The sequence below is a fragment of the Eurytemora carolleeae genome, unplaced genomic scaffold (genome assembly GCF_000591075.1).
Source record: "Eurytemora carolleeae unplaced genomic scaffold, Eaff_2.0 scaffold24, whole genome shotgun sequence".
Taxonomy (NCBI): Eukaryota; Metazoa; Arthropoda; class Copepoda; order Calanoida; family Temoridae; genus Eurytemora; species Eurytemora carolleeae.
Genome location: NW_019396080.1, coordinates 140469 through 165533, shown reverse-complemented (window position 1 = coordinate 165533; position 25065 = coordinate 140469). Strand labels below are relative to the sequence as shown.

Here is a 25065-nt window from a genome sequence, read left to right as displayed (position 1 = left end):
CAAATACTAAAAAAGGAAAAACTATGAAAGGAAACAACGTTTTGGTAAAAATTGATATAATTTTGCAGCAACTGTATAGACATGAAGTAAAAACAAAAAATAAGATTTTTAGCAAATTTCTGTTCAACTAAATATTTTCAATTTATCCACGTATTTAGTCAGGAAACTGGATAAAAAAATATTATTTTAACTTTTTCATCATTACGAAAAAACTCACAGCAAATAAAAACAAAAAAATATGATTACATATGAATTTAAGATTTATAACAAATTTCTCTGTTAAAATGTTGATTATTTATTAAAATGTTGATTATCTGTTAAAATGTTGATTATCTGTTAAAATGTTGATTATCTGTTAAAATGTTGATTATCTGTGCCGGGACAAGGTACTGGTGTGAAAAGTAAGGCTGTATAAGATCAGGGTTGTATATTAACCTAACTCTCTCTTCTTTACAGGATCAAATTACAATTTACAACTCAGGAGACCTCCCTCCACCCTTACAGAGAATTCAAGAAAAAACCTGGTTTCATTCCTTCATTCATAAATCATAATTTTCCGGTAATGTCAACCCTCCATAAAAGAGGGGGCATGCACAATTCACAACGGTATCTTTATTATCAATGATGTGGAAGATATCGTCGTTTTTTAGCTTGAAAAGTGTCTCATTGTAACATTTTTATCCACATTTTTTCCGAAATGCTCAACTCACTTTTATTGAGATCTCGAAACAGAAAATAATTAATTTGTAATTACAAAAACATTTATGGTTTGACAGGTCCTTTTCTTACAGTGGACATTCACTATTCATTCATTATGTCCATTAATCCCAGCTTCGTTAAGAGTGGGTGCAGAGCATTTTTAATTATTATCTATTAGAAAAAAACAGAAAATCTAAAAGTTTTTAAATAAAAACGAATAGAATATGTTTACGTAAAAAGATATAAACCGTCTCTCCCGCACACCCCATTTTGCGTCCTCTCTATGCCTTCAAAAAAAAAACAATTCAATTATCAAATAAAAGAAATAAAAAACAGTAAAAAAGATTTTGAAACAATTTAGAAATACACTATTTAAAATTACATGTTTGATTTCTAAAAAGTTTATTTTCATTTAACTGTATATCACAGATGCACAACATTACTATCATAATAATCATGATTATTAAATATCAGGTGTTGATTCTTCTTTTCTTATTACTCGTCTCAAACATTAATTTTTCAATATTTATATCATTGCAACCTGATGTCAAAGACCTTTGATACCTTAAACTATTATTTCTTATATCTCAATCTGTCGAATTTGAAATATCTTAAACGTATACCATCAGAATGCAAAAATACAGTGCAGTGATTAAATAAGAGTTCTAGGCATGTAATCAATTTCTTTTCACGGTCGTCTTCACTGTGCAGGCTCTAATGCTACGGCACAGCTTCCTCTCATTTATATCTACGACTCTAAACAAAAGAAATATCAAAACCATGAATGTTTGTCCGTTTTCATCAAAACCTTTTTGATAAATTATTTTATAACTTTATTTCATCTTCAAAAATGTACAGGAAAATCATGTTTGATTCTTTCTATTACTTTTCATATTTTGTCCGGAAGAAAACATTATTATTATTATTACGATATCTCTTGTTCAACGAAAAAAACTAATTCTATTTAGTCCAGATAAACCTGAATGAGAACAAGGAACTGGTTCACGAAGCTGATTTTTTATGACTTAAGGTCAAATGTAGAATAACTGAACGAAAAATGACTAAAATGTCATAACTGACCAATTTTTGGAAGAAATGTAAGGTTCCACACAAAATTTGTATTAATGCCCGTACATAAAATACAGGGTCTACCGGTACATAAAATACAGGGTGTACCGGTACATAAAATACAGAGTGTACCGGTACATAAAATACTAGATGTACCGGTAAATAAAATACAGGATGTACCGGCACATAAAATAAAGTGGATCTACGAGGTCACACTATATCTATACTTTGCTTGTAATCGATAAACGCCAAGAGGGCTGAACCGATCGTGCCCAAATTTTGTGTGGGACCTTACATGAACCCAGAGAAAGTTTATGGACCATCAAATTTGGAAAAGCAAATCCTGAAAAATTATTTACAGGAAAGCCCTGAAAGCCTAGAATACTTTACATATGAACCATTTTTCAGCGTTGTACTGTACTTGTACCTGGTCTAGTGTACATGTTAGCTGTAAAGTACAAATCCTTGATACAATTCCTCCTGAACCAAAACCAGAGACATATATTTTTTCCTGGTTTTTAAATTTTTAAAAAAATTTTAAGATTTTTAAATTTTTTTTTAACTTATACATCAAGATATTTTTCCCTTTTTTTAAAATAAGTTTAAGACATTAAGTATTATTATTTATTTATTTGTCTGAAAAATTGTGAAATATAATTTATCTAAATTTTCCTTGGTTCAAAAAAAGTTAAAGGTTTCACTTCCACGTCCATACTCCATCTCCTATAAACATACAGGGCGAGTCAAAAATTAAATCTGATTAATGTCGTCTTGAAAAAATCTTATTTTCAGTAAAAAAAATTGTATGAAAATGAAAAGATTTAATTCCAGAATCTTTTATGCACAGAAATGGAAGAATTAGCAAAACTGCGGTTACTAGTAAGTAAAATTGCGGTTACTAGGTAGTAAACTGCGGTTACTAGGTAGTAAACTGCAGTTACTAGTTAGTAAAATTGCGGTTACTAGTTAGTAAACTGCGGTTACTAGTTAGTAAACTGCGGTTACTAGTTAGTAAAGTTGCGGTTACTAGGTAGTAAATTGCGGTTACTAGGTAGTAAAATTGCGGTTACTAGGTAGTAAATTGCGGTTACTAGGTAGTAAAATTGCAAGTGATTTTTGTAATTAAAGCTACATCGGTGGCAGACGATTATATTATATATAAGGAAGACAACTTTTTATTTAAGTTAAGCTGTTAACCAAGCTTTTTTCGAGTTACAAATTTACAAAATAATATTTGTGACATATTTATGGACTAATATACTATTTGTGACAGATTTTATGTAATACGATAATGTTTGTAGCAGATTTATGGACTAATATACTATTTGTGACGGATTTTATGTAATACGATAATGTTTGTAGCAGATTTATGGACTAATATACTATTTGTGACAGATTTTATGTAATAAGATAATATTTATAGCAGATTTAAGGACTAATATACTATTTGTGACAAATTTTATGTAATAAGATAATATTTATAGCAGATTTAAGGACTAAGATAATATNTTAACAAAATAAACCAGATTATTGTAAATTAACAAAATAAACCAGATTATTGTAAATTAACAAAATAAACCAGATTATTGTAAATTAACAAAATAAACCAGATTATTGTAAATTAACAAAATAAACCAGATTATTGTAAATTAACAAAATAAACCAGATTATTGTAAATTAACAAAATAAATTAACTAGCTAGCAGTGCAAATATTCCTAACTCAATCTAAGACGGAAAACCACCAAAGTTATCATCAATAAATTATAACTTAAGTAAAAAATAGCTTTGACTGGAAATTAAGTTTTGTTTCTACGGTGGGAAGGCGATTATATCAATATAATGAAGACGGCCTTTTTATTTAAGTTTTAATTGTTAACAAGTTTTTTTTGATTTATAAGTTAACAAGTAATTAAAGAGTGGTTTTTTAATTGACAGCTTCTCTTTGTTTCCATGTTTTGTTTATCAATGCTGTTTAAAAGCTTGATATAATAAAAATTAAATTCGAAAGTCGTCTTCATTATATTGATATTATCGCTTACCAACGTATAACAGCATAACCGATCTTTTACTGTACCTTCGTTTGATAACTGATTCAGGTTCATCATGTTTAACTGGTTGTCTTGAGAATTTAGGACTTTCTTCTATAGAACAGCTGATATCTTTTATTTTATCTTCCAAAGTATTGTTGAGATCTTCTTTTGTGATGTCTGGTTGGATAGAAGGAGACATCTTGGCATAAATGGAAAATACTTCAAGATAGGCAATGACTTGGTTTCTTTTTCGGAGAATTTCAAGATTTTTCGACTTTAAAAATAAACCACAAAATACAGTTCCAAAAAATAAAAGGTATAACAGACAAAATTATGATCTGTAAAAGTTTACTTGCAGAATGTTTATCTAACTAACACAAAAACTATTGTTTTTACAGTGAAAACCAGGAAACAATGGAATATGAAGACGACAGTATATCAATACTTAAGTGTATTTGATGGTGTTACTAGGCAAATAGTTTTACCAAAAACTTATAAAATTACTTTTTTTTGTAAAACGGTTCTGTTTACACAGCACAATTTCTGTGTTTCATGGTTATTGAACTTTTCAAAGTTGAAACTTGATTCTCAAGGTCGTCTAACTATTCCAGAGTTTTCCGGTTTTCAAGTTAGTTTGTTATTTTTTGGCCTTTATTTGATTAGATAATTGTACTGCACAGTTTCTGGGAGGAATGAAAACAAATTTAGTACTGCTTATTGTTTATTCTTTTATTGTTAGAATGAAACATGTGGTATTTTTCTATGAAAAAGCACCCAAAAATCCTTTTTATACATAACTGAAAAACTTATTTGATAAAATTGTCTTGATAATATGCTGAATAGAATGCATCATGCCCACTGCCCAGGTTCGTGTAATTTTCAAGTTCCTGAGCCCATTTTGCGTCTTTTCGTTCTTTTCTAAGTTAATATAAGCCAACTTATATTACTTTTTACAAAAACCAAATTTTTTGTGGGATGTGTTCAGTTTAGTGCTGCTCAAGCTAAGTTTGTATTTTCCATGAACCTGGGTTTCTGGTTTAGGATCATATAAAGGTGGGGGAGGAGGGAGGGAAATATAAGGGTTTGACAGTTTGTGGCATGTGTTCAGTTTAGTGCTGCTCAAGCTAAGTTTGTATTTTCCATGAACCTGGGTTTCTGGTTTAGGTTCATATAAAGGTGGGGGAGGAGGGAGGGAAATATAAGGATTGGACAGTTTGTGGCATGTGTTCAGTTTAGTGCTGCTCAAGCTAAGTTTGTATTTTCCATGAACCTGGGTTTCTGGTTTAGGATCATATAGGGGGTGGGGGAGGAGGGAGGGAAATATAAGGGTTTGACAGTTTGTGGCATTTGTTCAGTTTAGTGCTGCTCAAGCTAAGTTTGTATTTTCCATGAACCTGGGTTTCTGGTTTAGGATAATATAAAGGTGGGGGAGGAGGGGAGGGAAATATAAGGGTTTGACAATTTGTGGGATGTGTTCAGTTTAGTGCTGCTCAAGCTAAGTTTGTATTTTCCATGAACCTGGGTTTCTGGTTTAGGATCATATAAAGGTGGGGGAGGTGGAGAAAGTTTAGGTAAATTCTCAGCTTCTTTCTTATTAACCTTAATATTAAACCATTGGTCAAATGGTAGAGGGACTGTAACCGTAATTTCAAGTTTGAATCAGATATGCATGTTTTGGTTTATTTAGACTGTTCATTTTCATTTGTGATTTCTCTGCAAAAGTAACTTGCGCATTTCTTGCTTATAAAACAATGTACAAATTAACAAAATAGTCAGTCAATAAAGCTAGGCTTTTAGAGCGCTTCGCGTCCATCTTCTATTTCAATTGTGAACATTTTCTCTTTGTAAACATTGTTAAACATAAACAAACAAAAATTTCGCGGATTTTATAAAAATTTTTTTGTTGGATTTTTAGAATTTTCAAAAATCGAGTTATGTGAGATCCAACAAAAGTTTGGGCCCGATCGGTTTTGACGATTTTTGAACACAAATGGACAGCCAGACAAACAGACAAGCAAAGTACGTTTAGATGTTTGCATTCACTTATCTTGCTGTTTTCCAGGATCCACTTAACCCGTGGGCAAGGATCCACTTAACACAATTATGTATACTGATAATTGTATTTTTTGATAAAGATTAACGCGCAGTTTTGGAGAAAAACAATAAAAAAGTATTAAAATAAATTATCAAAGAATTATTCTTTGACTTTTTTTTAAGATGGAATTTTTTTCGTAATAAATCAAATTGATCATGAATGAACCATAAAGAATAAAGTGCCCTTATAGTTTTAGAAATAAAAACATACGACCCCCCTTTAAAATGTAGGATACGCCATTTTATATGTAATGCTCATCTGACGTAGTTCGGTTGGTCAATTAAATCAAAAGCTTAACCCTATTACTACGGACACGTCGCCTTGCCCAAAATACCAGGGGGGGGGGCGGAGGGGGCAGGGGAACCAAGTAACCCCCCTCTATTTCCTTATTGCCTATATATGTAATTCATCGCTCATATATATATTATTTGAATGTCAGCTATAGCTAGCTGGCCAAACGGCTGGACCGAATAGGCTAACATTTATTGAGGGAACCCATGGGTACCCTGGGAGTAACATTGGCTAAAAATATCTGATTTTCAATTTTAAAAAATCGAATTTTTTTCTTTCAAAATTTAAAGTATAACAAAATTTTATTTTTAAAATAATTCCACGGGCAACTTCAATCTCTTCAGCATTTCATACATTTTTGAAAAACCCTTTTATTATTTTTTTGTATAAATTGTTAGAATAATTTCTGCAGACAAATTTAAGATTTGATTTGAATTATTGAGAAAGTAAAAAAAAACATTTAATGAACTTACCTTTAACATTTTCTCTTCTGTCCGAAAGTCTATTCTATTCTCCTTGTATTCTCTTTTCTGTGGAAAATCAATATGTTTTGATTTGAAGGTATTCTGTGCTGATCTAGCAGGTGTAATTGAGGGTTTAGATGCAGCTTCGCCAAGTGTGATTGCAACAAAATTTATTACTTTTATAACTTTTCTGTTCTCTGTATTGATCAAGGTGTTGGGTTCGGAACATCTTCTTTTCTGTTTTGAATGGAAAACTTTTTCATTTATTTCCGGGTGATTTATACCTCTTTTTTGGAAATGGTTTCCAAACTGTTTTTTTATTATGTCTTTATCCACCAGCCAAAATTCATGGTTTTTGTCAGTCTCTGCATCAGCTTTTCTTATTTCTTCTGATTTCTTGCAAAGTATAGGTCTTAAATTTTCGAAAGCTGCAGATGTGGGATTTAGTTTTTTGTCTGATTTTAGTTTTGAAATATTTTTCTGAACATCAACTGATTTCCTGCTTGAGTCTTGAATATCTACTGATTTCCTGCTGGTGTCGTGAATATCTACTGATTTCCTACTGATGTCTTGAATATCAACTGATTTCCTGCTTCGGTCTTGATTATCTACTGATTTCCTGCTTGGGTCTTGAATATCAACTGATTTCCTACTGGTGTCTTGAATATCAACTGATTTCCTGCTGGTGTCTTGAATATCTATTGATTTCCTACTGGTGTCTTTAATATCAACTGATTTCCTACTGGTGTCTTGAATATCAACTGATTTCCTGATGGTGTCTTGAATACAAACTGATTTCCTACTGATGTCTTGAATATCTACTGATTTCCTGCTTTTCGTTAACGAAGGGTCGTCGTTAACGATCGTTAACGAAACGACGAATTTTATGAAAAACGAGCGTTTTGAAAAACGATCGTTTTAAAAACGACCATTTTTAAAAAACGAACTTTTAAAAAAACGATCGTTTTTAAAAACGATCGTTTTGTTTTCGATTTTTCGACGTCGTTTTCATAACGAAACGATCGTTTTTCTGAAAAAATGAAAACGTTACCATCCCTACCTACGGGTGTCTTGAATATCAACTGATTTCCTTCTGGTGTCTTGATTATCAACTGATTTCTTCCTGGTGTCTTGAATATCAACTGATTTCTTACTGGGTTTTTGAATATCTTCTTCGATCTTTCGAATCTGCAAAATGAAATTTTGTATAAAGATTTCAACTTTTAATTGTTCAAAAAGTGGATTTGGTTTTTTATCTTTTTTTCTGTACAAAAAGTTAAAATCGCATTAATACAATTGATAGGGTGAAATTCATAATAAAGTTTTCCTTAAAGGGACGCATGTCCAATTTACAACAGTACCCATTAAACCGTTGTTAGATCAAGGATGTAGGGGATATTGAAAACGGTAACGGTTTAGATGGTACCATTGCTAATCGGACATGCCACTCTACAAACGGAAGGTCACATCAGATTACGTTTACAATTCCTTTACCTGTTTTGGTAATATATTCTGTAATTGAGGAAGGAGAAGGAGAGGAACAGATAAACAGACAGACATCAGGACAAACAGCAATGTGATCGCTAAATCTTCGACTAGGAACAATATCATCAAAAAAGCGATAAATTGGTTTTATGTTTGACCCTTGGACATACTAGTTTTTCATCTCCAAACAGAGACCAAAATTAATGAAAAGCAAGAAGTAGTTTAATTTCGAAGAATAAATTGAACCACTTCTGTCTTGTGCGTCGGTTGAAATTTAATCAAATAGATTTTTTTTATTCTTTTCTAAAACAGATTTTTTTATTGTTTTTTTAAACAGATTTTTAACATCAAAGTTTTAGACAAAAACCGGGATAGAAGACCAGCAAAAAAACAAATTCAATATTTATTATGATTTTTTCAGATCTGAAGCAAAAACGAAAAATGAGGCATTTATTTGTGTCTGAACTACCAGGGGAATGTGGCGGAGGGGGTTAATTATTTTTCAACAAAATAATAATCTCTATGGAAAAATATGTAAATTTAACCATTTCCATTGTCTTTTGCCACAAACTCTGCTGCAACTACTTCAACCCAATGTCTTGAAACTTCAAACTATGAATTCTGTTGGATCAAATAATCTAAGTTTGAAATATAAATTGTTTAGAAAATCAATTTGCAAAGATAATTAAAAAATTTGAGTTTGTGGCAAAGACTCCTTTCAACATGCATGATCAACATTAAACTGAACTGTGAACTCTCGGCTTTTGGATATCGAGATCAATGCTTGATTTCAATCTTTTGTTAATCTCCCGATTAAATTAATCTTTATTTGATTATTCGATAACTGTATATCGGAGGGATTTATGAAAGGAAGAGATTATTGATTGAAGAGAGTATTGATCCTAATACTAAAAAAGCCAGCATGGTAAACAATTGTTAAAGTTTGTTTCACTTACATAAACTCATTTTCTTAAATATCTCAGTAAAGTCAGTCCATGTTTTCTGAAATATATTCAGTTCTTCTTCTTCAAAAATGTTCAAGATTAATAGTTGGGAAGATAATTTTGGCCTATCAACTGCAGATTTCATCCTGTATTAAAAAAAAACATCCTACAGTGGGATCCATAAAATTGTGGAATAAGAGCAAAATTTTAGGCTTTTATGATTTAACATAATTTAGCACTTGTATACAGTATATCAGAATATTTTATATTTTTTTATTATTTTTTGGGAGTCGTACTCCTCTTTTAGATCATTTATGATCATTATGAGATTACACTATATAGATGTGAATTTTTTATTTAACTGCTAGGGAGGGTGTCTATAGCAGTTGTTAATAATGCAGAGGTTTTTGTCACTTTCATCAGATGGAACATGGGGATAAATGATCTCTATAGGTTCCTTCATAAAACCACGCTTAAAGGGGTTCCCTCCACCTTTGAGGGATTCTCTTCCAGGACCATACCTTATTGGGGTTGTCTTTCTGGAACCTTGCCTTTAGGGAACTCACATAGGTTTTTGTTATTTTTGAAGATCATCATGGTATATGTAATATGCATGATGCATCATCTGTTGTATAAGGTGCGAGGTTTAAACCCTGACCAGGACCAGGACCAGGTTTAAACCACTTTATAGTCGGCGGAAAATGTGCTTAACTTTAGTGATCTAATAAGAACTCAACTCTTCAGAAAATAAGATTCAACTTAAATCAGAAAACTCAAGTCTTAAAAAAGGCCCAACGACAGTTTATATGTCAAACTGTAAATACTTTTTACTGATTAAAATTGTATAGATAAGATAATGCATTATTATTTAAGAAACAAAGGCAAAAATAGGATCTTTTTATTTTAAGGCAAAGTTAATACTGAGAATACACTTTATTAAACATCATCCCAACTTTCTTAAACATTTTGTGTATGATAAACAGTGTTTAATGAGTTCACTCTTTAATTAAACTGTTAGACCATCTAACAGCATTTTTTTCTTTTACGATTTACATACAAAATCGAGAAAATCATATAACTTTTTAGAGTCTAAACATGTTCCCTGAAGCTAACAGCAATACTGAAGTAGTTTATTCATGGAATCCAAAACTGCTGATTTTGCTATTTTCAACACTTCATAAGAAAGCATTAAAATAATATTTACAATTTTTATCAAATAAAGGGTTATAGTTTTCATTTTTGGGTTCCCACAAACCAAAATAAAATTTTGCAATTTGACTCCAGTTTGCTCAAATTTTTTGCACGGAATGTATATTCTTATTTGTATTTCTAAATGTTTATTGCTGTTATTTTTTTGGTCGCATAATATAAATACTTACAGGCGAAATAAAATTTTCGCAAATACAAGCAAAACTTTCGCAATTTTCTTATACAACTATTTTTTAATCTTCTGTAAACATTATCATCAAATAATGTTTTTAACGAAACGTTGAATATAAAAAATTTTAAAATTAACATCCGAAAGGTTTCAATACATAATAGAATTAATTAGAAATGGTAAAAACAAAGATAGAAAATTATGCATTGGCACATTTGCACATAAGATAAACGATCTTAAAAAGATAATTAGAAAACAAAAGCCGGGATTTAAATGAGAAAAAAAAATCAACCAATTTATAATGACAAATTACATGCGGAGGTTACGGTTCAGAGGATTATGATTTGACAGAGCACTTTTCTCTCTTCTCCGAGAGATATCTGATTTTACAATCTGGTCTAGCTCAATCTTCATTTACTCCTTGAACTTTCAACCCTCCTCAGTAGGAGTTTTAAACTTCAAGAATGGAGTTGACAGAAATATTAATTATTGCCAAGAAATGGGCAAAAATACCTCTAGCTTTATACTGCTGTGTAATTTGCAGCGTTCCCAGTATGCCAAGTTATTATGCTTTTAGCATTAACACCCTTGGATTTCTGGCTTCTTTCACGGCAACTGGTTTTCTTATAAGGGATCTCAACAAAAGCCAAAAGACGCTACCCAACAGAATATTTCTTCTATACCTTCTGGCAAGCTTACTAGCCTTGCTACGGACTTACTTTCTGAGTGTTCCGTCCTGTTGGTTCAATGCTGAACTAACAGCTCTCTTTGTAACCCATCCCACCCTCTGTATTAGCCTGTTTCCGTTTAGAAACGTAACAATACTCCTGACTATCGTTGGCTGCTTCTTGTCTGGATCCAGGCTTCTCCTGTTCGCCAGTCCTGCCAGATTTCACAATGCGAACACATCCAAGTGGATGATTCTGTCCGGTGGAGTCTGCACAACAATTTTGATACTTGATCATGTCTACTTAGCTCTACACTGTGGAATGTATAAAACAGATTTCAAGGGTTCTAACACAGTTCTTTACAAGCTACTGTTGGAAGAATTAGCTCTCCAATCAAACAACAAATCTTCAAACAGTTCACAATCTATGGAAAATGTTCAGCAGGAAAGAGAATTGTGTAAGACATTTCCAACAGTTGCAATCCTAATCGGCATTGCGTTGCTTCTAGAGATCATCAAGATCGTGATGGCCGTTGTACAGGAAATTTCTAAAAATCGAAGATTAAAAAAGATCTTCCCGACAACAAACTCTAGGCTTAAGCGACTTCCAAAACCTGTGGTCATCCCATTTGAAGGTCTTGCAATAAGAAGAGATGGTCATGGTTCCTGCCCTTCGGTCATTCAAGCTTGTTTGATAAAACCAGAGGGAACTACAAAGGCAACCAGTAGACGCCAATCCCTTCAGCTGCCTCCAGGTGCATGGGCCAAGTCAAGTGTTTACAAGAATCTAGAAAAGAAAATGGAAGTTCGGAACTTTTTAGCCAAAGAATATGATCAGTTTTGCAATGTGTTTACTATGTTATACAAAAGAGCTGGCTCAATCATTTATGTTTTTATGGTTTTATGCCTGGTTCTTGTTTGTGCTTTTATTTTTTCTTCAACAGATAATTTAGGCATAGTTGTAAACATCAACAGCATATTAGTTCGATTGTTTGTTTATTGCGTTAACATGTTTTTAGTTGTGTTTATGTAAATCGTAAATAAATTATGGATTTATTTATCAAATATAGAATGTAGTTTTTAAAACAACAGTTTACTCAAAAAGGGACAGAAATATTTTTCACGAATATATATTATCAAACTATTGATAAAAAAATTGAACAACTTTAACATTATTCGTTTGTACATTTTAATGTGAATATTAGATTACATCAACCCATTTATAAAAAATTGTAATATTTGAAAATAAAATCATGAAAAATAATGTTTTGCGATTTTTTTTCTTTATAACTTTCTCCTTTTATAAGAGTATAGATTTTAAAATTTATGCTCATAATTGTGTAAAGAGATTTCTTTGCATAAATTTTATAAAAAACTAGCATGGAAACCCAGTTTTTCTTGGAAATGAAATTTTTGATGTAAAATTTGGAACTTTTAAACTAAGCTAATAAAATTCCCGTGGTTCTACAGAGTTTCCCAATCAAATTTGAGGCAAATCGGTCAAGGGGTTTTTGAGTTATGATTGGGCATAGATATATCGTTATACTGAAAAACTAGATTGGAAACCCAGCTGTGTCCGGAGTTTTCCCTATAAATGTCAAGCTCGGAATTCTAAAAACTATTTCCGTGGTTCTACCGAGTTCTGAAATATCCTGGTATTAGGTTATATTTTGTCAGGTTTCTCTGATATTGTAGCAAATGTATGCAAAGAATGTGAAACATTTTTTCCAAACTTGTTCAATCTGCTTTCCATAGAATTACAACAAGAGAAAAAAAATTAATAGAGATGGGTTAAATGGTGGATAGTTAGGCCTGCAAAAATAGGAATTTAAAGGAATTTTTGTAATTTTTTTATGCATAGGGTAGGGTAGAGGCCGGTATAAAGTACCGTCTCTGTGCAAAACAAATCTGATATAGCCCATAACTTTTTTATGACTAAAGCTAGAGATCTAAAAGGTATACTTTTAAAAAGCCCTTGAAAAATGAATGTAGAAACATGTGTCACATTTTGATATTTTTTTAACAAAAAAATATATTTTACATTTTTGACCTTTTTTTAACATTTTTTCAACCCTCCCTTGCACTCAAACTACAAAAGTTATCGATCTAATTGAAAAATTGGGTTATGAACATTCATTTCAACCTTATACATATTCTCTCAGGCCTTTTTTAGGGGGGGGGACGCCCCCCACTCAGCCTTTATAGGGTTAAGTTCGATGTATGAGTTTAAGAAAAAAACAGCCAAAATTGATTTTATTAATGGAAAAAAGAAAAATACATAGATATGTTTGTTAAGGATGATTAATATTTGTGTATGTATGTTACACTAATCAAATTTACAATTCCTGATGATTTTCTCCTTTGATTAAAGCCATTAAAAGGACTGTAAGCGGAATTTCATTTGACCTTCCATTTAAACAGGGAAATTCAGAACGATTCCCATTAAACCTAAATAATCGAGGACAGAGAACTCAGTATATATATCTCTTAAATGTTTTGTAAAAAGTCGTAAAATTAAAGTGTACGCTAGCGTACTGTGTGAACTTAATGCTGATGACATTACATGTATTCTTGTAAAGAAACCTAAATATTCATTGTCCAACAAGGTTTTAAAAAATCTAATATAAAAGCTTTTACTAAAAATTGAATATTTAAATTGCTTACATATAAAATAGCTTACAAAATTAAGGCATTCGAAGATAAAGAAGGAAAAGTCTGTCATTCATGATTAGTCAAAAGTTTTAAGATTATCAGGTTGTAAATCGTGTCATATAAACCCTTTCAGTCAATAATAAATACACAAATGAAAATATATTCAATGTATTTTATTTATTTCCAAATTGAAAAGAAAACTATTATTTTGGATTCGTTTCTGGGTCAGCTGACAATCTAAAAGTAAATATACAATATTAGGTAAAAAGTGCATCTCGGCACTTAACTGTTATTCTATTTGAACTCAAGCTTTTTATTTGTTTTTGTTTGTTGAATCTGCTTTCAAATAGTTTTTCTTTAACCCTGTCTTTAAAATATTTTACAGTGTGTAAGGTATCAATAAATCATTGTCAATTTAAAAAAAAAGTATCTGTGGAACAATTTAAAAGTTAGTACTCTGATTGTAAAATATGTTATGGATTAGATCTTGTCAAATTTAGAAAACAAACTGTTTCAGAAAAGAAATATGTTGTTGCAAATAAAAATATTAATTTTTTTTCTGCAAAAATAATTTGGGCAAAGAAGTTAAAACAAATTAAACACTATTTTATACGCCCCCTCCCCGGACTCCCCCTTCCCCTCAAAAAAATAATTTTAAATTAATTATTACCTCAAATGTTGAATGTCTAATTCGCTGATGGTCATCCATATAATTGAATTTGTATGTTATCTGCAAAATTGATAAGATTAAAGGGAGTGTCTGGCTCGTGTGGTGGTTGAGCTGAAAGTGCAGTATTGTAGTAAATTTTTTAAGACAACGCACAAATGTCTCAAACGACTTTTGTAAAATTTCTCTATAATACTGCACTCTCAGCTCAACTACCATGTCTAGTCAGACACTGCCTTTAATATTTAAAGTTTAATTTATTCAATGTGACGTTAGGTATTTGTAGTGCAACCAAATAAATTTAAGCACATGAATAAGAACTAATGATTGTTACAAAAGAAATAATAAATTTTTGCTTTGATTTATTTCAAGAAGCCAAGCATAAATTTGCAAACAAATCATTTGAGGAAGCAAAAGGTTTTCTAAAATACTTGATGTATCTTCATCATTTCACAAAACGCCATGCATCATAATCCTCAAAAGTCAATTCTCAGACCCCATTATTTGATTGATTTTACACCTGCAGTGAGAATCAGAAAACTCTGGAAAAGGAAAAGGACTTCAGACGAAACCTATAGTCAAATGAAATGGAGACACAGCAATATGTGATTTCGTAAGCTATTTGCTTTATAACACCATCAGATACACTTATTTTTGTCTACAATGTCGTCTTCCTATTCCACAGTTTAATGGTTCTCACTGTACCTTTTTAATAGTGAGCAAGCATGTCATCGAAAGTCTCTCCCAGTTCGTCCGCAACCTTCTTAATCTTGAGTTTCTCTCTGTAGATCTCATCCTCAATATCATCAATTCTCTGGTTCAGCTTAGTGATATTCATCTCTCCATACTCATACCTAGACAGAAGAAGTCAGTTATAACAACAAAAATAGTCTTGCATTTGAATTTGCAAGAGATAAAGAGGTGAAATCAGGGGGTCTGTATGACTCAGTGCCCCCCCTTAAATTAGTAAAATATATGGTGTCCAGGTGGGTTTCAGGCTGCAACTGTTGCTGAGCCCCGGGTTCCCGGCCCTAAAAAGAAAAAAGAATGTACGCCCTCTATGGGCGAATTTCTGTGTACGCCCTTAAATAAATCCACCTATATGTGATTATTTAAGACTGGGCTTTATGGAAAATATGATGGTGTGGGCTATTTCTAATACCAATGAAAATCTCCGTAATTTGCGGCAAAAGATTCAATAATTTAGATTTTAGCTTTCTCCTTTAAATGTTTACTGCAGTTAGCTAGGAAAAATCAGTTATTTCAGAAAAAAATGTCAAATATTAAGATTTACTATATGATGACCTGCCCTCAGCTGCTTTGTATTTGTGCTGAATATTAAGGATTTTGTCCTTGAGCTTTTCTTCTCTCTCCACGGCCTTCTCAGCAGACAGTTCAAGTTGCTTCATGTTCTCACCTAAACAATGTCAATTGTGAACCTGGTTTAAAATCTAGGGTTTTGAAATGATAAATAGTTTATTTTACCAACAGCTTGTAGCTCCTCCTCGATTCCCTTGAGCTTGTTCTCAGCCAGTTCTGCGCGCTCAATAGCACGCTTAAGCTCCTCTTCTTGGACTCCAAGCTTTCTGCTGAGCTCATCAAGCTTCTGTTCGTTGTCTGATGCCATCTTGGTGGTTTGTCTTAGATTGTTATCCAATTCTTCGAGGGTAACTTCATTGTTCATGCATTTAGACTCTACAACCTTGACCTTCTTGAGAACATCATCAGCTTCCTTGGAGGTAACGGCTAGCTTTGTGACTGTATTTGCGAGTGTTTGTTCTGATTTCTTAGCCTCCTCCTCCATCAACATGATCCTACGGGACAGGGCAGCAATATCAGCTTCAACCTCCTTCAGGTGTTTCTCTTTCTCCTCCAATGACTCAAGGGCCTTGTTAAGTTTGTCATTTGTTTCATCAAACTCAATCTCAAAGCCGTGAACCTTTTTTCCGTAGTCTCTGATATCAACATCAGCTTGATCGGCTACTCTGTTGGACTCTTTGGTGTTATCTTCAAACCTCTGAATGACGGCGTAGAGCTGATCAGTCTCGTCCTTCAAGGACTTCATCTTCTTCCTGATGGCATCCATGTTGTTTGTGTGTTACTGCTTGGGTCGGATGGCAGCTGAAATCATAAGACATATTTAGACAATTTCTTATTTTTACCTTTTAAAGTTCTTAAAAATTGCCGGGAACATTATTTTTTCAAAATTTTGCTTGCATTAATTTTGCAATTGGGTACAGGAAACTAATCTGAAATTCTTAGAAATAATCGACAGTGCAAGTGATATTGCAATCATATCAAAAATCTAGAAAAATGAATGGGCAAATCAAAAAAAGATTTAATATTTTTTTAATCTTTAATATAATCCTCCCAAAATTCGCGTAAAGTACAGAATTGCGGGAAAGTAATGAGTCACCAAGATATTACTATATATACACAGTTTGTAAAATATACGATAATAGGATAGATATAGAGGATATAAGAATAGAAATAAAGGACATGAGGACAGATGAGAATATGGGGATAGATACAGAGGTTAAAATGATAGATATAGGGGTTAAAAGGATGGCCATAGAGGATATGAGGATAAGTATAGAGAATATGAGGATATATAGAGGATATAGATATAGAGTATAAAAGAATAGACATAGGATATCAGGATAGATATAGAGGATATGAGGATATAAACAGGATATATATAGAGGATAAAAGGATATATATAGAGGATATGAAGACAGATAAAAGGATATAATGATATATACATGGGATATGAGGATATCTAGAGGATATAGGGATAAGTATAGAGGATATGTGGATAGATATAGAAGATATGAAGATAAATATAGAGGATATGATGATAGATGTTGAGGATACAAGGATAGATATAGAGAATAAAAGAATAGAGATAGAAAATATGATAATAGATAAAGAGGATATGAGAATAGATATAGAGGATATAAGGATAGATATAGAGGATATATGGATAGATATAGAGGATATAAGGATAGATATAGAGTATATGAGAATAGATATAGAGGATATGTGGAAAGATATAGAGAATATAAGGATAGATATAGAGGATATATGGATAGATATAGAGGATATAAGGATAGATATAGAGGATATATGGATATATATAGAGGATATATGGATATATATAGAGGATATAAGGATAGATATAGAGTATATGAGAATAGATATAAGGGATATCAGGATAAATACAGAGGATATATGGATATATATAGAGGATATAAGGATAGATATATAGTATATGAGAATAGATATAGAGTATATGTTGATAGATATAGAGGATATAAGGATAGATATAGAGGATATATGGATAGATATAGAGGATATAAGGATAGATATAGAGTATATGAGAATAGATATAGAGGATATGTGAATAGATATAGAGGATATAAGGATAGATATAGAAGATATAAGGATAGATATAGAGGATGTGTGGATAGATATAGAGTATATGAGAATAGATATAAGGAATATAAGGATAGATATAGAGGATATAAGGATAGATATAGAGGATAAGATCATAAACTATGATAGGATAAGTAAATATAATGAGAGGATAAATACAAGGATATGAGAGAATGAGAGGATAGGATGAGATTATAGGATGAGAGGATAGGATAGAAGTATTGAAGGAGAGGATAGGATGAGAGGATAGGATGAGATTATAGGATGAGAGGATAGGATAGAAGTATTGAAGGAGAGGAATGGATGAGAGGATAGGATAGAAGTATTGAAGGAGAGGATAGGATGAGAGGATAGGATAGAAGTATTGAAGGAGAGGATAGGATGAGAGGATAGGATAAAAGAATAAAAGGATTAAAGATATAAGATTAAAGAGATTAAAGGTTATATTAAAAGAATTGTTTAGGATTTCAGGATAGAAAATACAGTTGAATGAGTAGGTAGAAAACGTCAACTTATCTCTGTATTTTATTTTCAATAAAGATTATTATGTTTCGAAAATAAAAAACTACGTCAGATAGTTATCTTTATTTTCAGTCAAGTCAAAAAGGCTAAGACGTCGTTCATAATAAAAATTATAACAACATAAAGAGACAAGTTACTAATCTGCTTACTTGAATGAGTTTGTCGGGATGTCCCGTCTGAACTGAGGAATTCTTGAACAATACCTGGCTAACCCAGCTACCCTAGCCGGTCAGGTCAAGTTGTGGCTCCCTCTTATACTATCTATCTATCTATCTACCGGGAACTATCCTTGAGAATGAATATTTTTGCCCTATTCTAGACTACAGGGTGGAATATTATAATATTTTAGACTAAAGGGTGGAAATATTATAATATTCTAGAATACAGGGTGAAAATATTATAATATTCTAGACTACAGGGTGAAAATATTATAATATTCTAGACTACAGGGTGGAAATAATATAATATTCTAGACTACAGGGTGAAAATATTGTAATATTTTAGACTGCAGGGTGGAAATATTATAATATCTACAGGGTGGAAATATTATAATATTCTAGACTACAGGGTGGAAATAATATAATATTCTAGACTACAGGGTGGGAATATTATAATATTCTAGGCTACAGGGTGGAAATAATATAATATTCGAGACTACAGGGTGGAAATATTGTAATATTCTAGCCTAGGGTGGAAATATTATAATATTCTAGACTACAGGGTGGAAATATGCCAGAATTCAAAGTAATTATCTTTGTATCTATATATCTATCTAGTATCCCAATATCCTTGTATATATTAGGAGTAATTAATTTTTGTGTCTATTTATCTATGTCGTATCCTATATCGTATCCTTGTATATATCTATCTATCTAGTATCCTAGTATTCTTGTATATCTTAGAAGTAATTATTGTTTTATCTTTATATCTATGCATTATCATTTAGTATCCTAGTATCCTTGAATATATTCGGAGTAATTATCTTTGTATCTATCTATGTAGTATCATATAGCATAATATTATCCTAATATCCTTGTATATATTCGGAGTAATTATCTTTGTATCTATCTATGTAGTATCACATAGTATAATATTTTCCTAATATCCTTGTATATATTCGGAGTAATTATCTTTGTATCTATCTATGCAGTATCATATAGTATCCTATATTCTAGTATCCTTGTATATATTCGGAGTAATTATCTTTGTATCTATCTTTGTAGTATCATATAGTATCCTATATCCTAATATCCTTGTATATATTCGGAGTAATTATCTTTGTATCTATCTATGTAGTATCATATAGTATAATATTATCATAGTATCCTTGTATATATTCGGAATAATTATCTTTGTATCTATCTATGCAGTATCATATAGTATCCTATATCCTAATATCCTTGTATATATTCGGAGTAATTATCTTTGTATCTATCTATGTAGTATCATATAGTATCCTATATCCTAATATCCTTGTATATATTCGGAGTAATTATCTTTGTATCTATCTATGTATATCATATAGTATCCTATATCCTAATATCCTTGTATATATTCGGAGTAATTATCTTTGTATCTATCTAGTATCATATAGTATCCTATATTCTAGTATCCTTGTATATATTCGGAATAATTATCTTTGTATCTATCTATGTAGTATCCTAGTAACCCTGCGTTGCATATATAAAATCCACGCCTAAATTAGAATAATTGCTGGAAAATTTTAATGGAAAAGGAGGACATAATTCTTGAAAGGAATTTTAGATTTATTTAATGCCATGTTTTCCCCCGCCCATCTGTTTCTTTTTTCCTTTCTCTTGGCTATTCCTGCATTCCTCCCTTTTAATTCCCGTTCTTTCTCCCTCCCTANCCCCCAACTATAACTACCTCCTCTCGGTCCAATCATTCCCCTCCCTTATAGATTAATTTTCCCTCCATTTTCCCTCTCTCCCTTTCTACTCCCCCCTATGCCTGTTCTAGCCGCAGCGCGCGGCCCCCTAGCCTGTCCTAGCCGCAGCGCTCGGCCCAGAAATTGTCTTAACCTAACCTAACCCTCAATAATAAAAAGTAAATGTATACAAAATTGATAGAGGGGGAGGTGGGGGTTCAAAAATCGTTCTCTAGGACGGACCCTTTTCCTTTTCCCTGTTTAAAGACAAGTTGAAACGTACACAACAAAAAACACCAAGATATTCTTTAAAACATTTTAGAATAAACGAATCTAGATTTTTTTACAATATGAGAGGAGAGAGGGGGGAAGCTATTTGAATCTGCATGGTCAGGTCTAAACTACCCGGCCTGATATAGCTGCCTATTCCTCCACTCTGACCGACACGCTACAAAATATATTTAAACTAATTAGATGAAATTTTGTTCAGATTTTCATCAAGATTCCCGTGTGCATTGTGTGGGGTTGTTAGTATGTGTTGTTTATTTAAACAATTCTGATTTCCTAGATTGACAAGATGCTTGACATACCTTGCTTCTTACATTCCAGACACTTCTACAGGGGTTACCGCCAAAAAAGATCTCTAAAAACGTTTTCGGAAATAAATTCCTAAATTTTTACACTAAAAAAGTCCTGAAATGAGACGTCTTTGGAAGTGAAGTTCTACCATTTTGAGACTTAATTTTCTGAGCCTTTCTTCTGCTTCCAGTATGATTTTATACAAAAACATCCCCGAATGTGTGGATGTTCACAACCATGCAAAAAAAAGAAATTGATATTTATAACAACCTTGGATATATTCATTATGCAGGTGTATAAGAAAGTTCGTTTTCATGAAAACTTATTAGACTTGACCTCATTTTCACAAGACTTTAATTTTTTTTCTTCTTTTTTTCTTCGGACATATTTTCTTCAGGACTTTTACTCTTTTGATCTTATTTCCTGGGACTTGATTGTCAGCCCCCCATATTATTTTAGGAAAAAAAGTTTCAGGTGTCTAAAACTCAGAACTTTAATTTCCATTGACATTTTGAAACAAGACTTTAGAAAATCTAAATATGGTTCCAGGTTTCCAGGCATTCAGGCAGTAATTCGGAAATTTGTCATTCTAATATCAGAGTTGGATTTACCATTGAATGGTTGCATGTTTTGATTTGCCTCGGATCTGTTCAAATATACGAAATCATTTCTTTACAGTTTTCAATGTTCTTTTAGAGCGAGTTGAAAGTAAGTGTTAAATGCAGAGTTTGCGGGCACAATGTACGGAAGTGCAGTATACAGAAGTGCACACAGTTTACAGTGTAAGTGTACAGTGTAAAGAGTAAGTGTACAGAGTACAGAGCAAAAATACAATGAACTGAGTAAGTGCACAGTGTACAGAGTAAGTGTACAGTGTACAGTGTACAGTGAACAAAGAAAGTGTACAGTGCACAGTGTAAGTGTACAGTGTACAAAGTAAGTGTAAATTGTACAGAGTAAGTGTACAGTGTACAGAGTAAGTGAACAGTGTACAGAGTAAGTGTACAGTGTACGTTAATCCTCAGTGTACAGTGTACAGAGCAAAAATACTGTGTACAGAGTAAGTTTACAGTGTACAGAGTAAGTGTACAGTGTATAGAGTAAGTGCACAGTGTGAGTAAAGGATCAGTGTACAGTGCATAGAGCTAAAATACAATGTGAAGAGTAAGTTTATAGTGTAAAGAGCAAGTTTGTAGTGTACAGAGTAAGTGCACAGTGTACGTGAATGATCAATGCATAGTGTACAGAGCAAGTAAACAGCGTACAGGATAAGTGTACAGTATTCAGAGCAAGGTATTTATTCTATGCCATCTTAGTTCAAAGTAAGTGTACAGTCGACACTGATGTACAGAGTAAGTGTACAGTGTAAAGAATAAGTGTACAGTCTACAGAGTAAGTTTACAGTCTACAGAGTAAGTTTACAGTCTACAGAGTAAGTGTTCAGTCTACAGAGTAAGTGTTCAATCTACAGAGTAAGTGTACATTCTACAGAGTAAGTTTGCATTTTACAGAATAAGTGTTCAGTCTACAGAGTAAGTTTACAGTCTACAGAGTAAGTGTTCAGTATACAGAGTAAGTTTACAGTCTACAGAGTAAGTTTACAGTCCACAGAGTAAGTTTACAGTCTACAGAGTAAGTGTACATTCTACAGAGTAAGTTTGAATTTTACAACTTACATAATAGGTGTGAAGAATACAGAGTAAATTTACAGTTTACAAAACAAATGATACAGTGTACAAAGTTGATGTACAGTGCACAGAGTTAAAGTACAGCTTCTCCAACTCAATATCTTGTTTAGCTGCTCCAGTTCAGTATCTAGGCAGCTTCCTCAACTCGATATCTCGTTTAGCTACTCCAGTTCATTATCTCTTACACTGCAATCTTAGCTGCTACTCTAGCTGCTTCCAGAGTCTCCGCTACTTTAGCTCCTTTATTACTGGCGCTGCTTCTAGAGTCTCTGCTATGTTAACTGTTCATTACAGGAGTTGCTCCTGAAGTCTCTTACTAATTTAGCTGTTCGTTACCGGAGCTGCTCCTACAGTCTCTGCTATGTTAGCTGTTCATTACTGGAGCACAGTATACAATATACAATATACAGTGAATAGTGTGTCCTCTATTTGTCTCTGTCACTAGGTATGTGATGTGTTGAGTCAGGTTGGATTGAATTACGGGGAATTTGGTTAAAAACTGAAGAAACATTTTGTTACTTTCAGGGGCGCAACAGGGATAATTTATCAAGGGTTTTCTTATTAAATATATATAAACGGGGCTCTTGTGAACAATTTTCTATGATAAAAAAATACTTTTTCTTTATTCGCCTTTAGTTTTGCAAAGTTAAATTTGATCAGTCTATTTTTGTATTTTTATCTAGTAAAAGGATGTCTTATGCAACGAAAGTTAAAAATAATCTTGTTAAATGTAGATTTTTTCTTTCAGTTGATGTTAATACGTGATCAAGTTTTAAATATTTAAATTTTTTTGATTTTTTTTTATAAGATGGATCACAACTGAATACTTTTGTTTTTACTACTCATAATCACGATCGCTTGAGATCCTCTGTGGGCACTTTTAATTTGAGGATTAATGCTTAATCGATAACAATGCGGGATATCGAATAAAGATAGAATTAATCTGCAGATTAAGATTGAGATCAAGCATTGATCTTGTTATCCACAATACAAGACCACTCAAATAGAAGAGCTAAAAACTTGGATAACCTTCATACCAATCGCTTAATCTGAATATCCACGTACTTTTGATCTTATCCGCTTTTTCCCCATTTCTCGGATATTCGGGATATTCTGGATATTCTGGATATTCTGGATATCCCTAACGGACTCGGACCATTGAGAGTTCTCTTATTAAATTGCGCGCAAAATTTCCCGGCTTCTGATTTGCTGTTCGGGATTCTGCATACACCACTCTGATAAGTTGAATTGTAGAAACTAAAGATTAAAATAATCTTAAGATTAACAAAAAGAGTAGATCAACCAGGATCTCGATATCCACAATTCTAAAGTTGTCAGCTCAGACCAATTTATTTTATTAAAAACTATTTTAAAATTATGCTGCAAAATGTTCACTATAGTCCGCTAACCATTTGATACACTTCTCCTTGGCTGCTGTATAGGTCTCCTAAACAGAGATAACATATTTAAAATATAATCATAAAAGAATACTAACAATAAAAATTAATACAGTTTTAACTATCAACAATGGCATCTAATTGGATTAAAATCATATTTCATCAAACCCCTAAAATAAAATCCGCATAGGACGTCACTCTCGCCTTTATAATCAGTAACGTCATATTAGGATTCTATCTATGCTATGCTAAGGAGACGACATTTTCCGTACATTGGAGCGCATCGAGAGTAAGCAACCTCATTATACAACCTTGATTACACCCTTATAAATATGATTTACTGAATAGTGAATATAAAAGCATTATAAGCAGTGGATATTTCATTTTAAAAAGTTTAATCTGAAGTAATTTTTGTGTTTTGGATCTGGGGATCAAACATTATTTTCCGTATTTTGTGCAGTCGTGCTTCTCAGGATTTGACTAATTCCTCCTGATATTCTACCCGGCCAGAATAAATAACAATAATTTAAGGATTGACTACTTATCCTCTCTCTAAAATTTTCCAGTTGTCTGCAGTGGAAAAAGAGATAATTGGAAGTATGATGTCAAGTTGTAGAAAAAAATCCATACTGCAGAATGTTTACTGCAAGGGAGAGTTTATTTTGCTGTTTATTATAATGTATCTCTTATATTGATTACTGATATTTACATCTTTTAACATCCCAAATATATGCAGTTCACATTTATGAAGTGTAGACTAGGTAGTACAAAAAAAACTTGCCAAAGTCCACAATGACACATATCAGAAAGTATATTTTCATGCCTCTAATTGTTCTTNGAATTATGTTAAAAGATTTTCAATTTCCAAATAACATTTAATAAGCTTTTCCTATTTGAAACATGTCATTTAATAAGGTTTGTTAAACTTTGATTAACTTTTAATGCAATAATGATAATAAAAAGTGATTCTTAATATTGGCAAACAAATATGTTAGTTTTTCTTTTATAAGTTAAGTCAGGCGAAAATTCCAATTTTTCTAAAAAATTACCCTTAATTACCCTTAATTACCCTTAATTACCCTTAATTACCCTTAATTACCCTGAATGAAACTTTC

At 32.2% G+C, this 25065-nt stretch overlaps 2 protein-coding genes across 7 annotated transcripts; both read right to left on the bottom strand.

Moving 5' to 3' along the window:
• Positions 1 to 1106: 1106 nt before the first annotated feature.
• Positions 1107 to 9125, bottom strand: LOC111716525 (uncharacterized). Of its 5 annotated transcripts, none has more exons than XM_023492010.1 (9): positions 9090 to 9125; positions 8143 to 8243; positions 7709 to 7836; positions 6658 to 7477; positions 5317 to 5397; positions 3843 to 3997; positions 2440 to 2490; positions 2195 to 2278; positions 1107 to 1455 (listed from the first exon to the last, which is right to left on the bottom strand). In XM_023492010.1, exons 1-8 carry the CDS (start codon positions 9097 to 9099, stop codon positions 2212 to 2214), a joined length of 1413 nt encoding a protein of 470 aa, XP_023347778.1. In that variant the 5' UTR covers positions 9100 to 9125; the 3' UTR covers positions 1107 to 1455; positions 2195 to 2211. The 5 variants fall into 5 exon arrangements, 4 of the variants coding, with proteins under 4 accessions (XP_023347778.1, XP_023347792.1, XP_023347786.1 ...); XM_023492024.1 differs by having other exon boundaries at positions 6658 to 7417; XM_023492018.1 differs by having other exon boundaries at positions 1108 to 1455; positions 2195 to 2247.
• A 4793-nt stretch (positions 9126 to 13918) lies between these two features.
• Positions 13919 to 18651, bottom strand: LOC111716492 (tropomyosin). Of its 2 annotated transcripts, XR_002768510.1 has the most exons (6): positions 18548 to 18651; positions 15927 to 16562; positions 15747 to 15858; positions 15147 to 15295; positions 14445 to 14504; positions 13919 to 14011 (listed from the first exon to the last, which is right to left on the bottom strand). XR_002768510.1 is itself a non-coding variant. In XM_023491969.1 (4 exons), exons 2-4 carry the CDS (start codon positions 16525 to 16527, stop codon positions 15151 to 15153), a joined length of 858 nt encoding a protein of 285 aa, XP_023347737.1. In that variant the 5' UTR covers positions 16528 to 16562; positions 18548 to 18651; the 3' UTR covers positions 15144 to 15150. The 2 variants fall into 2 exon arrangements, 1 of the variants encoding a protein (XP_023347737.1); XM_023491969.1 differs by lacking the exons at positions 13919 to 14011; positions 14445 to 14504 and having other exon boundaries at positions 15144 to 15295.
• Positions 18652 to 25065: the final 6414 nt, after the last annotated feature.